The sequence below is a fragment of the Acinonyx jubatus genome, chromosome E1, assembly GCF_027475565.1.
Source record: "Acinonyx jubatus isolate Ajub_Pintada_27869175 chromosome E1, VMU_Ajub_asm_v1.0, whole genome shotgun sequence".
Taxonomy (NCBI): domain Eukaryota; kingdom Metazoa; phylum Chordata; class Mammalia; order Carnivora; family Felidae; genus Acinonyx; species Acinonyx jubatus.
In genome coordinates this window covers 44685475-44702121 of record NC_069397.1, presented here as the reverse complement: position 1 = coordinate 44702121, position 16647 = coordinate 44685475, and the positions used below count along the sequence as shown (strand labels likewise).

Below are 16647 nucleotides of genomic sequence, written 5' to 3'. Positions count from 1 at the left end.
TTTTATTTCAACTCTAATAACTAAATAGAAATATCACATGATCCAGTAATTCCACTATTGGGTATTTACCCAAACGAAATAAAAACACTAATTTAAAAAGATATATGTACCCCTATGTTCACTGAAGCATCATTTACAATGGCCGAGAAACCGAAGCAACTCAAGTGTTGCTTGAGTTGTTATTCTCAAAAAAATAAGATCTTGTCATTTACAACAACATGGATGGACCTAGAGAGTATTATGCTAAGTGAAATAAGTCAGAAAAAGACAAATATCATAGGATTTCATTGATCTGTAGAATCTAAAACACAAAACAAATGAATAAACAAACAAAAAGCAGAAGTGGACCCATAAATACGGAAAACAAACTGATGGCTGCCAAAGGGGAGGAGTAGAAGGGTGGGTAACAGTGGGTGAAGGGGAGTGGGAGATACAGGCTTCCAGTTATGGAATGAATAAGTCATAGGGATAAAAGATACAGCACAGGGAATATAGTCAATGGTACTGTAATAATGTTGTATGGTGACAGATGGTAGCTACTACACTTGTGACCACAGCATAACATATAGACTTGTCAAGTCACTATGCTGTATACTTCAAGCTAATGTGACATTGTGTGTCAACTGTAACAACACCAAAAAAAAATCGACTATAATAATTAGAACATTCTGATAATTAAACACATCAAAAATAACATGAATTGCCAAAAATTTTATATGGTATACTGGTATCAAGAGAATTAAAGTATTGGGGTGCCTGAGTGGCTCAGCTGGTTAAGCACTGTACTTCAGCTCAGGTCATGATCTTGTGGTTTGTGAGTTCAAGCCCCATGTCAGGCTCCGTGCTGACAGCTCAGAGCTGGAATCTGCTTCAGATTCTGGTTCTCCCTATCTCTCTGCGCTCTCCTGCTCTCTCTCTCTCTCTCTCCAAAATAAATAAACATTAAAAAATTTTTTTAAAGAATTAAAGTGTCAATATAAAAATATTATTAAATATTTAATAGAAAAAAATAAAATGTTTGGACCTATAGTTCATGAACGAAGGCAAATGTAGAAGTAGAAAAATGTTAATATCACCTTTGGGATGACTTCAGAAGGGTTACTTTTAAAGAAATTCACTTCAGCACTTATATTACCACCATCCTAATAATAAATCATTATAATATAATCACTAAAAAGAATCTGTACTGTGATAAACAGTTTAAAAGTTACTTTAATTATAAAGTAAAATCATCTACAAAACTATATTTGTGCTAATTAGATTGGTAAAATTGCATCAACTGTTAAACTATGAAATACTTCAGATCACCAATAGAGATCAATTTTTTTGTGTGCTTTCAAGTTTTTATTTAAATTCAAGTTAGTTAATGTACAGTGTAATATTAGTTTCAGGAGTAGAATTCTGTGATTCATCACCTAACATATAACACTCAGTGCTCATTCCAAGCGCCTTAATACCCATCACCCTAGAGACCAACTGTTAAGCCCCAAGCACCAGTGTAGCAGTGAGAAGTACATAAAGAATAATATAAAAGAATAAATTATCAGTTATTAGTTAACACCACTCACATTACTGAAAAGACCTATAAGAAATATTGAAAGACTTGCCATTTAAATGCACTAAGGCATCACTGATGTATTCACACAGCTTACGAATACTCTCACTAAATGGGGACTTTTTTCCTGAATCTAACTCTGACTGGATGTGTCATTCATTAAAAGAGTAGAAAGTATGAATCTATTAAGCCCAAGAACAATGTGAAGACCACTCTGGCAAACACTATAAGCTGGTTTACTCAACCTGTTCCAATTTGTGTTCCTATACTACTATGGCTGGAAAGCCAAAAATCTACCTTTCTCAAATTGCCTTGAGTTAAGGTACAGATAAATAACCCAAGTTTTTACCAACAGGATGTGCCTGTCCTCCCATGCCTTCAGTGACAAAGTAAGAGAATGCCATACATAAGTGGAAAGTTTGCATTTTCTGGCAAACACTAAGGTCAAGACATCTGGTTCCTTTGGGGCTATTGTGATAGAGGCAGTGGTGTTCCTTTAGGATTATAGGGAGGTACGAGTTCCTGGTTGCATTCTTCAGGCTCTCCTGGAGATTCTGAAAGCTATCATAACCCTTCACTAAACATCTTTCTGTTTAGACTAGCTGGGACACCTCTGTTATCTATGATTGAGACCCTAACAAAATAACTATTAAGATAGAAAAATAAACTAGTGGGCCAGCTCATTAGCTTACCAATTAAATTGTACATCAAAGAAAAGAACACATACTAGGAATTTTTTACACAGATGAGGCCTACTAATAACCATTTCTCAGGAAAATTATAGAAAGATCTTCCTGGGAATTATCCTCATTTGTAGCATATGCTATAATTTTCCTAGGAAGACTCTATTTTCCTCTAGAAAATATTAGTCCTCAAATGAAAAAAAAAAAACATCGTAGGAGGTAATGATCATTTCAAGAAAGATAAGTAAATGGGAAACTGAGCAAAGTTTATAAAGAAAGACTTCTTTTAATATGGTACTGAAAAAGCATGGCTCTGTTGAAAAGTACCATCATGGTTTCTTACAACCTTGCACAGACTTGGCTAAGTCAAGTTAGACCCTAAAATGTCAGTATGTGGGTCCAGAAACTCCCTTAACTCTGTAGAATCTCACCAAAATAGCACATAAAAAGAACATTTTGTAAATTCCACAATCGGGTCAACAGGTTTAGAGATAGGATTTCTAAGTCCACATCATTAAGTTCAAACTATAAGGGGATGAAGAACTGTAATAGGTAAAACCAGAGAAGAGAAAACTGACAAGAAAGTCTATGATTAAAGGAGAGAACAGAAAAACTATGATGGTTTAGACACATGGTGTAGAAGCAAACGGCTACATCTTCATTAGGTTACCAAAGACATATTATAGACTAGTTCATTTTCATGTTCATAATAACAACTCTAAGTCATAAAGAAAAGGTCAGATTAAATTCAGTATATAAGTAACTTACACATTTTAAAAAGATGTTCTTCCAAAATGTTTTTTTTTTTTTTTTTAGTGATCTGAAGGGATAAACTCTTAGTACTAGAATAAAACAAGTATCTAAAGTAACCCCTCAGAGTAGTGGTTCTCAAACTTCAGTGAGCAAAATAGATTGCTAAAAATAGAGTTTCTTGGGCTCCAGATTTAATGAGACAATCTGTGAAGTGAGATTGGTTGGGTAAATTTGGATACTCAGGAATTTGCATTTTTCAAAGAAGCACTCCTGGTATTTATTTATTTATTTACTTCTCCTTCCTTCCTTCCTTCCTTCCTTCCTTCCTTCCTTCCTTCCTTCCTTCCTTCCTTCCTTCCTTCTTCCTTCCTTCCTTCTTTCATTTTTTCTTCCTCTCTCTCTCTCTTAAAGTTTATTTATTTATTTTGAGAGAGACAGAGACAGCAAAGTTGGGGAGGGCTAGAGAGAGAGAGGGAGAGAATCCTCCCTCTGTGCTGTGAGCACAGAGCCCAACGCTGGGTTCCAACTCCCGAAACCATGAGATCATGACCTGAGCCAAAGCCAAAAGTCAGATGCTCAACTGACTGAGCTACCCACCCAGGTGCCCCACTCCCAGTATTTCTAATACAAGCAGTCTAATGAGCATTTCACATAGGTGAAGATTTTACGATAGTATTATAGTCACAAATTTGATCTCCCTCTTTTTTTTTCCTTTCTTTCGTGTGTGAATGTGTGTGTGTGGAGAAGGTGCATAAACTTAGAAAAAAAGTACAATCCAAAAAAGCGTATAGGTATTGCACTTAAATTTTAACAGCAACTGTGTGAAGGCAAAGTGTGTGAAGGAAACCAAAGACAGCATAAATTAACTAACATACTTCATATAACACAACCAGAAAGAGGTAATGCTGAGATTCAACTTAGTTTAAGAGCAAAGCCCATTTACTTCCATTATATTTGTGGTTCTTACACTTGAGGAATGGATGAGGAGGCTCGAAAGGTGGACCTCTGGGCTCTTTACACTTGTTTCAATCGCACAAAATCACCACTGCTTGTGCATTTTGTTACTTGAAGCCAAACATACTAGTAAACTGCTCTTCCAAGTGTCAAATTCAGTTGCTTTAATAAGGCGTAATTTTTTTGTGTGAGAAAGTCTCCATATACAAATCATCTAACCTGACAGAAACAGAACCATTTCATAAGAAAAAATGTAAATAATTTGTTATTTCAACCCTTCTCCATTAAGGAACATTGTGACATTTTTGCAAACTTTCCCTGGTAGTGGTTGAGTAGAGGTATGGAAACAAAACAACTATATTTCAATGAAATATAAATATATATATATATAATATATATATATATATACACACACATATGGCAATATATATGGCAATACTACAGCTGCTATAAATAATCTTACTATAAATAAATACTACAACACTATAAACAATAGTGCCACTCTGTATGAGTGACTTCCATTCAATTATGAAAGTATATTAGAATACAGTTATTTTCTTATATGCAAATTCTTAAGTTCTTATAAAACCTAAAAAACGGTTTAATTACACTGCAAATCTAGTGTGTGTAAATATTTCGCAAGAATTCTTTATCTGATCATACATGTTGATTTTTCAGATGCTCAAAATATACATACTGACAAAGACTCTCTCCTTAACTAACCTTTGTCAGTCTCCTCTGAGCCCCCTTCCACTGCGTCTCCTCCTTGGGCCTTATCCTTAAGCCTGCAGTCTAGTTCAGTAGAACCAAGGATCCTGGTAAGACCACTTAGTATGAATCCCTCCACCCTCGACATATGATCACCCTGGCCCATCCAGCAAGAGTCCTTCCTATTAAACCGGTTTTAGCAAGAATCCCTTTACCCTTGATGTCTCCTTTTAGTAATTTTCTATCTATACTATCCACCTTTATCCTTGGCTATAAATCCTTAGCTTTCTTTACTGTATTTAGAATTGAGCCCAGTTCTACACTACGGTCTCTCTTCTCCATTGCAATAGTTCCTGAATAAAATCTTTTACCACATTAACTACTGTCCAGCTCTGGTTTTAACAATACTGACTGATGATAACTGAACTTACCTAAACTGAATTAAATAACATCCCCTTAACATTCCCTACTTTTGGTCTGGAAGACAAGAGGAATACAGCAGTGGAAGTAAGGGCCCCCTTTTCTGTACTCCTGCACTGAGTAAACCCTAGAATTTACAATAGCATGATATTTAACCCATAAAACTAGAGAATCTGAATTAGAAACAGGAATGCATTAGAAACAGTAATGAGGTCGGGACCTAGTTTAATTAGTACTATCATTCCAAAGAGCTTAAAAGTCTTCATATACACTTTCTTGTTTAACCTTAAAGAGAGAGAGAGAGAGAGAGAGAGAGAGAGAGAGAGAGAGAGATTGATTGATTCTGGGGCTCCAGATGTAATGAGACAGAATCTGTGAAGTGAAGTTGATTAGGTAAACCTGGATACCCAGGTATGCATATTTCAAAGAAGTATTCCCAGTATTTCTAATGCAAGTGGTCTAGGGACCATACAGTGAGATACTGGGTAAGATTATTTTATCCATATGGAAAGTAAAATAGAAATATTAACATTAGCAATTACAGAGCTTAGATTACCATATAAACCTACTATATTTTTTAATCTAATAAAATCACTACAATATATCTTGAATTCTAATATTTTTTCCTAAAGTTATAAGAGATTTATTCATGCTACAGAATCGTGAATACATTGCAACAAATCAGACTATGAAGACCAATGTAATCTCTATGCTCTGTATACTTTCAAATTGGCTTTTCAATAATTTTCTCGAGACTATGTTTCCATTTTATCCAAGATTATAAATGAGAAGTAACACTTATTTAACATTTATTATATATTAAATTGTAAGTTTAAGCAATCTTACTCAATCTTCACAGGAACCCTGTATTTTTTCTAATAATAAAATTCACTGAAGTACATCTTGAGTTCCAGTGCTTCCAAAAATTGCAAGATAAGAATCATGTGAAAAATGTGTCGTAAGTACACTAAAATATATCAGGGTATGTAAACTGTTATTAAATATAAGCTCTTTTTAATGTCAAAATAGCTTTAAATCTTTTTCCCAGGATGTCTTTATAAACAAGTCAATGATACCTTTATATCCATGATGAAAATAATATTTTGGCCATAGCTAGCATCCAAAGTAACGAGGCTGCTGCACAATCAGATGGGTTATTTTGACTTATTTACCATCTAAATAGGACTACCACACAGTCATTCCAATCTATACAGTGAATTCTTTTAAAATCAGTCCAAAAAGATTTTCCAAAAGACTATGTAACAACCCACTTGATATCAGTATTTGAAGGTCACTCCTCAGAAAAGTAAAGGGCTTACTTAAGGTAATTAAAGAAATTACTTGCAGATCACCTTCCAAAGGCTCAGAACTCATATTTAACATAACCAACAGAAAGTCACCCAAATCTCCTTTAGAATTATAATAAATGTGGCTAACATTTATTGACTACTTCTTCTTTGTCAGGTACTGTCTCATGAGCTTTATGTGTACTAACTTATCCAATTCTTTTAAAAGTCCTATGAGGCAGATACAATTAGTATTCCTATTTTAGAAATAAGTACAGAGACTGAAGTACAGAGACTTTTAGCAAACTTGCACAAGGTTACAGTTAAGAAATGGCAGCCAGCGCCCATTTTGTTATACTGCCTCATGAAATTTTAGATTTTATATGTGATAAAAAAAATACAAACATTACAGAAAGGTACACAACAAAATTTATGTCATCCCTCTACCACTTTTGGGTTACAGTCAATGTATCTCCACACCACTATAAAATGTATGCATGTGTGTGTTTGTGTGTATGCATGTATGTGTTGTGTGTCACACAAATGGATTACTGTTAATGATAAATAGTAACATTTTAGTTTTTTTACTATATACATGTACACATATGTACATACATACATGTTTCAAAGTTGTTCAAGTTTATTTGTCAAATAAACACTCCGCAATAAAACTGCTGTGTCAAGGATTATGTGCGTTACAATTCTGATACATACTATGAAACTGCCCTACAAAAAGGTTGCAATGATTTATTACCCTACCAATAATGTGAATACTCAAAATTTAACTTTTACTAGACTTACAGTGTACATAATAGGCAAACAGTATGAATTAGGTAAGTGTTGAATGAATGAACTATTTATTTACTGGCACTCCTAATTATCTACATTTTAAGAAGTATGCTTGAGGGGCGTTAGGATATTATGAACACAAACATCTTGAAAAGCGCCCTGGGTAAGAATCTGGAGAACTGGAGCACTTCCATCAGCACAGTAACGGGGACCAACACTGTCTCTGCACACTCCCCTCCATGCCTCCTCAGTGCACAGCCATATACAACTAAGTCAAATGAACCTTGAGGCTTTCCCAACCTTAGGTTATCTTCTGTTGCTTGGAATAAAAAAAGTCTTAATTGATATGCCAAATGGGTTCTAATGTACACCTGAGTGAAGGACTAAGCTAAATACGTTAGGAGTACAAAGGTTCTACGATAAAAATGATAGGAAAAGGTTAGTTATTCCTTCATTATATCTTACAAGATAAAACAAAGATTCTTTTCACCACTGTATTAACTTATTAGAAGTGAAAGATCTATTTAAAGATCAGGAAAACACACACAAGGTTAGTGAACATGGCATACTCTAGTCCCTCATACACCACTCTTTACACATTTGCCAACAATATCTGATTAAAAGGTAAATCAGATCACATTACTTCTCATTCCAGCTCTTCTTAAAATCCTACAGAGTTGGTTTCCTTACCATGACCTAAAGACTCTGGTTTCTGCCTACCTCTTCAACTATCTTCTACCACTGTCCCCTCTGACTTATTCTGAAACCATTCTTGCCTTCTTCCCATTCTTTGAACACTGCTGCTTTCTGCTTTAGGACTTTTGTTCTGGCTGTCCCCTCTGCCCAGAAGGCTCTGACCCCAGACCTTCCCATGAGCAGCTTCGTTTTGTTATCCACACCTCTCTTCAAATAGCTCTTCTTCTGACTCTCCTTGACCACTCCACAGAAAGAAACCCTACCCCCACTCCAGTCTCCCTCTATCCCATTTTATGACCCTCTTATTACTTGTACACTATCTATAATTTTTCACCACTGTATCGAGTAGTGCTTGGCATTTCTCACCACTGTATCGAGTAGTGCTTGGCATTTTATGAGTCCTAAACAAATATTTGCTGAACGATTAGGTGAAAAGCACAGAAAAATAATATGCAAACTACTTTGACTATAGCAAAGACAGGGTAATAAATAATAAATAATAAATAAAAATAATAAAATAATAAAATAATAAATCAAAAAGAAAACAGAATAAGATGACTATTCTGGCCCCACTTACTCAGTTGGGTTGGTAATATGAATACAAGGAATACAATGGATAAATCATTAAGTGGATTGAATTAATGCATTTTGTTAAAAACCATTCTCTGGAGGCCATTTACTTATGGTCAGCAAGTCGTTCTCTATTCAACTTTCTTTTTAGTTACTCATAACAAAATATAATTAGGAAAGGAATGATAACTCATAAATAATCTACTAACCAAGGTTTTAAATTTAAATTGCAAAGTAATTTCATTCCAGGTTAAACCAGAAACTTATCATCTGCTTTACTTGGTAGAAAATTGGCCACAGAAAAATTTTCATGGCACCCTCTTTCAGGAGACAGATTTCTTTCATTCAGAAGTTTTAAAATGCATTCTCAATCTTTAAATTCTTAGGCCTTTGACAAACTCTTCAGAAAAATAAAACTATTTGAGAGTATTCAAATACTTCAAACATTAAAAAATTAAAACTGAATAGGTCATATGTGTAATTAACCAAGTATGATTCTTGTCACTGCTTCCCTGTCTCATCTCTGATATCAGGCATGTAATTGACTTTGTTATTAAATGTATTTATCTTTTAATAAAGTTTGCTTATTTAAGTTGAAGTTTAAATTGGGACAGGAAAATGGGATAGGAAAGTGTTATCTCCGAAACATCAGGCAATTCAGTTCACTTCTGTTAGGAAACGGAATTTCTTTTGCTATCTCTTCTCATGTGTAGTAAATGAAGCACATCACTTGATAGCCATCTCATATATGGTTATTTGTATTTTCAGTTATCAGTAACACCTTAAACTGCAAGAAAAAGGGGCAATTTCTAAGCAAAGAAATTTTATTAAGGCCCATGCACCTAAAATCTATCCTATTTTTACATATCAGAAGGGAATAAGTATTTCAGTAAAATGTTACTAAACTATTTTACAGATTGTTATCTAATCAAAGTAGACTTTGATTCAGTTATTTGAAGAAGCCTAAAAAAACAGTAAACAATATAAAAGGCATGACTTATGCTTTGTGGAACTAAAGAATAAAAAATACTATTATTTTCATGAAAATTATAAACATTATAAAATGTTCATTCAAAATAGATGTAAGAGTCCCAAGATTCCATTTTCCCCTCTTTGTTCCTGTTTTCTTTTGAATTGTCATATGATAATCAAACCTCCCCACTGTCTAACTTAATGCCAGACATGTAAGAAGTAGTTAATGTATCTATTGGGAATGACTTAATTTCTTGCCTCTAATCACTCATAACCCATCAACTTACTAACACAAGATATATACTGATAATGTTAAACTTAAGAAAATGACCCAGGCTTGCATATTTTCACATGTAAGTATCATCCAACAGAGTAAAATTTCTTCTCTAAAAAAGCTTAAAAGGACAAAACTTCATTTAATAAGGACACAGTTTCACACCTAATAGCTTGATCTGAATGGGTAATATGTATTTTGAGACCATATTTAAGTCAATGCAATCCACAAGTTATGAATCATGGTAAATATCCTAAGAAGTTGCAGGAATGTACAATGGAGAGGAAAATATCTAAATCAAACTTTTAGAAATAGACGTGAAATATACAGATTAGGATTTCAAACAAAAACCATGACTGAGGTACCTTTGCTGAACTATGAAGCTCTTATTATCCTAAAATTACAATATCCCCATCTGTTAATCTGACATGAACAAGCTGATAAATGAAATCAGAACAACAGTGTATTCTGGCAAAACTAGAAGTTTCCTGAAAGCCTAGAAAAATATGTCCACAACAGATGGATCACTTAGAAAATAAATACATCAATCTGTCAAACTGAGTACTATTCTAATTCCCTAAATTAAAATCAGTAGGAGTTCCAATTTCCAAGAGTCTGTGACATTAGGAAGGCCAAACAGGAAAAACCTAAAGATGCACATAAACATATCTGATATGACCTAAAGTGTCCTGTTAAACATACTAAATTTAGGTAAAGTCCTTACCAGTTAACTTCTTCACAGGTTGGAGCCGAACACTGATAGACTGATGTGTGAGTAAGGGGGAGGATGGAAGAGAGCGAGACATGCCCTCCATAATCCGAATGTGCTGCATACCTTCACTCACTGGAAGTGGTGGGACGGCGTAGTCTGGCTCAAAAGCACAGTCGCTTTCTGTGGAGATGCCACCTGTTGAGACAGAAAAGGATGAAACAAAGGAGCTGATAAGAAAAGATTCTTCCTTCTCTATTAAAATTTATCTTTTAAGATGATTCAGAACAGCATATACCCACATTGATTCTCACTGTGAAAAGCAAAATAAGGTATTCTCAACACCCACATTCACTTGTATACTTACTGGACACTTAACTCCAGGTGTAGCACTAGGAGATTAAACATGGGAAAAACAGCGTTCCTCTTTGTAAAGCACTTCACTGTCTCATGAGTGATACAGTCACATAAAAAAAATAGTGATGGTACAATTCAGTAAGTGTTACAATTGGAGCACTTTTTTTTTTCCAGTTAACTTCCTGATAAGACACATGAAAGAAAATATTCACCTGATGATATTCGCCTTGATGATCCAATATGTGCAATAGCTAGTAGGAACACTGTAATTCTATTTCTTACCCCCTTCTCCAAAAAAGTATGTGAAAATACAAGTGGGTAAGGCTGACATTGTTTTATGGTGATTTTTGAATCTGCCTTAGTATTTTAAAAAGATTAAGTTATTGGCTGTTCATTTCCACTTACATACTGTTGACTTCTGGTAATGGCAAATTACATACTTCAGACCAATGTTTCCTTAAGAAAAATCAGAACTATACATATGCTTTAAAATCTTCCTGAAGGCACTGAAGAGTTAATAGTATGATGAAGGATTACAAGAATAAGACTGAAGCCTGGCATTAGGGGCTACTTTTTACTTAGTGACATCTGAGAGACTAAGAAGCTACTGACAGGTTTCAAGAGCTGAAAGGACAAATATTGGAATGCAGGGGAAACCAAGATGCAGAGGAGAAGCTGGTAAAGCTCCAACACTTTGTTTGGAAGCCCAAAGGGCTATGCTCTAAGAGTAAGTAAGAACCAAAGCTAGATTGGCCTTTTACAGGAAAAAAAGCTCAGCTCCAAATGTCTACCACAAAATTAAATTAAGACAATCTTGGATTGCTAATGCCTGCCAAAAACTAACAGAAATCTTCTTAGAGGGAGAAAACATCGTCATAGGTCTCAAATTACTCCCACAGTTTTTCATATACAGTATCTGGCCCTTAATTAACAATAACAAAGAGATAAAACAATATGAAAAAAGTAAATAAGAAAGACCATTCAAAAGAAATAGTCTCACAATATGGGGCAATAGGGCACAGAATTTAAAGTAGTATACTTAACATCAAAAAGATTAAAATAGTTTGAAATAAATTTAACCAAGAAAGTGAAGGATCAGCACAATGAAAACTGTAAGGCATTGATGGAAGCAACTGAAGAAGAGTAAGTGGAAAGTTATCCCAAGTTCATGGACTGAAAGAATTAATATTAGTAAAATGTCCATATGACCCAAAGCCATCCATAGGTTCAATACAATCCCTATCAAGATCCCAATAGCATTTTTTTATAGAAGTAGAAAAGAGCAATTCTAAAATTTATATGAAACCACTAAGGACCCTAAATTAGCATAGCACTTCTGAGAAAGAACAACAAAGTGAGAAGCATCACACTTCCTGATTTCATAGTATATTACAAGGTGATAGTAATCAAAACAATTTGATGCTAGCATAAAAACAGACACACAGACCAAGAGAACAGAACAGAAAGCCTAGAAATAAACCCTTGCATATATGGTCAACTAATCTTTGACAAGTGCACCAAGAATATGTAACGGGGAAATGATGGTCTCTTCAATGAATAGGACCAGGAAAACTGAATAGTCACATGCAAAAGAATGAAATTGGATCCTTATCTTACACTGCATACAAAAATCAACTGAAAAAATGGGTTAAAGATCGAAACATAAGATAATGATACCATAAAATTCCTAGAAGAAAACATAGGAGAACAACTCCTTGAAATTGATCTTGGTGATGATTTTTTTGGATTTCATACCAAATACACAGGCAACAAAAGCAAAAATAAACAGGTGAGACTACATCAAACTACAAAGTTTCTACAGAGCAAATGAAACCATCAACAAACATGAAAAATCAATCCGTATGGAATTGGAGAAAATACTTGCAAACCATACATACTTAGGGGTTAATAGCCAAAGTATGTAAGAAACTCATACTCAATAGCAAAAAACCAAACAACCTAGTTATACAATGGGCAAAACACATAAATCAACATTTTCCAAAGTAATAACCAACAGGTATATGAAAAGGTGTTCAACATCACTAAATATCAAAACCGCTATGAGATATCACATTACACCTGTCAGGACAGCTATTATCAAAAAGTCAAAAGAAAACAAGTAGTGGTAATGATAGGGAGAAAAGACATCTCTTGTACACTGTTGGTGGCAATGTAAAACTGGCACAACCATTATGTAAAACATAACTACCATATGATCTAGCAATCCTATTTCTAAGTTTATATCAAAAGGTAATAAAACTATCATCCCAAAGAGATACTTGCACTCCTATGCTCATTGCAGCATTATTCACAGTAGCCATGATTGGAAAAACCTCAATGTCTGTCAACAGATGGATGAAGAAAATGTGATTTTATACACACACACACACACGCACGCACACACAGGCATGCACGCATGCACATGCATGAATGTGATTCATCCTTAAAAGAGAGGGAAATCCTGCTGCTTATAACAACATGAATGAATCTGGAAAACATTATGCTAAGTCAACTAAGCCAGACACAGAAAGACAAATACTGCATAATTTCACTTGTGTGCAGAATCTGAAAACTAAAATCAAACTTATAGTAAAGAGAGTAGAATGGTGGTTACCTAGGCTAAGGGGATGGGGAAAAAGGAGAGATATCAGTCAAGGGTACAAATTTTCAGTTATTAGATAAGTTCTGGAGATCTAATGTACACCATGATGACCATAGCTAATAATAATACACTGTATAGTTGAAATTTCCTAAGTTAGTAGATCTCAAGTGTTCTCACATACATACAAGAAGAGTAATTGTGTGAGGTGATGGATATTATCATGATAGCAGTAATGACTTCACAATGTATACATTTATTAAAATACCATATTATATACCTTAAATATATACAATTTGTACTTTGTATTTGTACAAGTACAAACCTGGGGGAAAAGAGTGGAAAATTAAAAAAACAAGCATGGTCTTACATGAAATGATAATGTGGCCTACACTGAGAAGTAAAATAAAATCAAGTGTTTCAAGGTTCCCAAATGTGTTATAGTTGCAATTTCATTATATGCAATTCCAACTATTTAAAAAAACTACTGTAGTATATCATGCATTATAATAACCAGTCTCTTGTTAATGGTCACTTATGTAGCTCTTTATACAGTATTTCTATAGATGATGCATATAGAATTACTGGGTCAAAGTGCTGAGAGTTTCTACTGAGAAATACTGACCAAATGCTGTATTAAAAGTCTGTGTCCTGCTGCATGTATAAAAGGAGAGAGTAGTATGCTTAAGATTTGGACAAAACAAAAGTTTAGAATTTCAGCTAAGAATGAAAATTATGAAAATAAAAAGATGGACTGAAAAACAAATTAGATAGAGATGAAGAGATAATTAGTAAACTGGAAGGTAAAATGCTTGTGCATCAAAAGACACTGTAACAAGTGAGTGAAAAGACAACACCTGGAATGGCAGAAAATATGTGCAAATCATGTATCTGAAAAGGGTCCAGAATCCAGACTAAATAAAGAACTACAAGAATAACAAAATGACAATGCAACTTAAAAATAGGCAAAAGAAGAGGCGCCTGGGTGGCTCAGTCAGTTAAGCATTTGACTCTGTTTCGGTTCAGGTCATGATCTCAGGGTCATGGGATCGAGCCCCATATTGACTCTGCACTGGGCGTGGAGCCTATTTAGGATTCTCTCTCTCACCTTGGTCTCTGTCCCTCCTGCCCCATCCCCCCACCCCCGCCAAAAAAAAAAAAAAAAAAGCTTTTAAAAATAGGCAAAAGACTTGAATAGACATTTCTCCAAAGAGAATATACAAATGGACAATAAGCACATGAAAAGTCAGCATCATTAATCAATACAGAAATGTAAATCAGGAGCACCTGGGTGGCTCAGTCAATTAAGCAGTTAAGCGTTTGACTTCAGCTCAGGTCATGATCTTTCAGTTTGTGGGTTCAAGCCCCACATCGGGCTCTGGGCTGACAGCTCGGAGCCTGGAGCCTGCTTGGATTCTGTGTCTCCCTGTCTCTCTGCTCCTCCTCTGTTCATGTTCTGACTCTCTCTCTCTTAAAAATAAACATTTAAAAAAATTTAAAAAAAAAAGAAATGTAAATCAAAGCCATAATGATGTATCACTTTACACCCAGTAGAGTAGCTATTAAACACAAAAACAAGAACTAGACAACAAAAAAGTGTTGGTGAGGATGTAGAGAAATTAGTTAGAATTTTAATACATTGATGGTGGGAATATAAGATGGTACAGCTGCTGGGTAAAAGAGTTTGGCTGTTCCTCAAAAAGTTAAAGAGTAACACAGTCATCTCACTTCTGTATATACACCCTAAAAGCAGTAAAAACAAGTTTTCAAGCAAAAAGATAAACATGAATGTTTATAGCAGCATTATTCACAAAAGCCACAAAGTGGAAACAACTAAAATGTCATTAACTGGTGAATGGATAAACAAAATGTGGTATATTTATATAATCAAATATTATTTAGCAACAAAAAGAAGCCTGGCCTGATTCATGCTACAATACTGATAAAGCTTGAAAACATTACATTTTAGTGAAAAAGAAAACAGACACAAAAGGTCACATGCTGTAAGATTCCATTTATACGAAATGTTCGGAACAGGCAAATCCAGAGGAAAAAAAGTAGGCTATGTATGGTTGCCAGGGACTATAAGGAGGAAGGAATGGAGAGTGACTGCTTAATACATACAGGATTTCTTTTGGGGTGATGAATGTAATAATGGCTGTACAACACTGTACAATGTATTAAAATCCAGGGAATTGTACATTTTTAAATGGTGAGTTTTATCTCAATAAAATAATTTTATGTATATATTTACCACTTATTCACATATTTATTCAAACCAGAAGCCATTGTTAATTTCTTCCTAACACACCCTTCACAACAAATGCATTAGAAGTTCTGATTATCAACATCAGATTTTAAATCAGCTATGATCTTTCCACTTCTCCTACCATTACTATAGTCCAGATTACTATTATTTTCCCCAAAACTTATATTGGTAGGAATATAGGGTCTATTCCTTATCCTTGGAGCTTAGAAAATTTTACCAAGATTTAACTTTTTTATTCTCATTACTCTCTGGGTCTTTTCTTTTACTATGTTGACTAATTCTTCTCTTCCAACCATTTTTTTCTCTCTCTGGAACTGTGGTCTGATGGATACTGTACCCCCTAAACATACTTTTCAAGTCTTTTTCTTTCATAGATTTTTAATCTTCGGGCGTTCGTGAGTAGGCTTGAGAATCGTTCATATGGAATTACAGTATTTTATAGGTTTACAAAGAGTCATGCCATTAATGTAATTCCCTAATTGAGGAATCCTTTTGTTGAGAAAAATCATCATTAGATATTTTTGAAAGCAATATATCTAGAAGAATGTATTTGATTTAATGAAGCATCCCTCTTCACTTGAAATGTTCCAATATTAAAACTTGGCTGATAATTTTAGAATCTAATAATACTCCTTAAGGAATAATACTTCAATTAGTCCGGTCTGGATGTCCTAGTTTACTTTTCTGCTTAAAAATATTTTCCTCCATCTTCTCTGTCCTATAAATTGTGCTTGAACACATTGTAGCTATAGAGAAAAAACTAAAAATATATGTTTCAAGTAAAGAAAAGTACTGGTAAGCATTCACAGAATTTGACTGTATTAGTCAGTTTTTCTTGGGTAACTAGCAACCTTAAAATCTCAATAGTCTACAACATTTACTTTTCTCATGAATCTGCAGATTCAATGGGGGTCAGCTGATTTAGGTTGGGCTATCAGGTTCAGAACTACTCTGATGGGTCTTCAATACTGGACCTAGTCATTGAAGAGGCAGTGAATATGTGAGGCTGCTCATCTCATGATAAATCACAAGAGTGTAGGAGGCCAAGTCAAA

General features: G+C 34.5%; 1 protein-coding gene across 11 annotated transcripts in view; it reads right to left on the bottom strand.

Moving 5' to 3' along the window:
• The window catches only part of TANC2 (tetratricopeptide repeat, ankyrin repeat and coiled-coil containing 2), a 365567-nt gene that overhangs the window by 214800 nt on the left and 134120 nt on the right, over nucleotides 1–16647 (bottom strand). For 7 of the 11 annotated variants that reach the window (XM_053211751.1, XM_027047991.2, XM_053211753.1 and 4 more), the window contains one exon: nucleotides 10385–10567. In XM_053211751.1, the coding sequence (XP_053067726.1) occupies nucleotides 10385–10567 (183 nt within the window). The remainder of the gene's footprint in view (nucleotides 1–10384; nucleotides 10568–16647) is intronic. The other 4 variants (XM_053211755.1, XM_053211757.1, XM_027047997.2 and 1 more) reach the window with 1 other exon arrangement.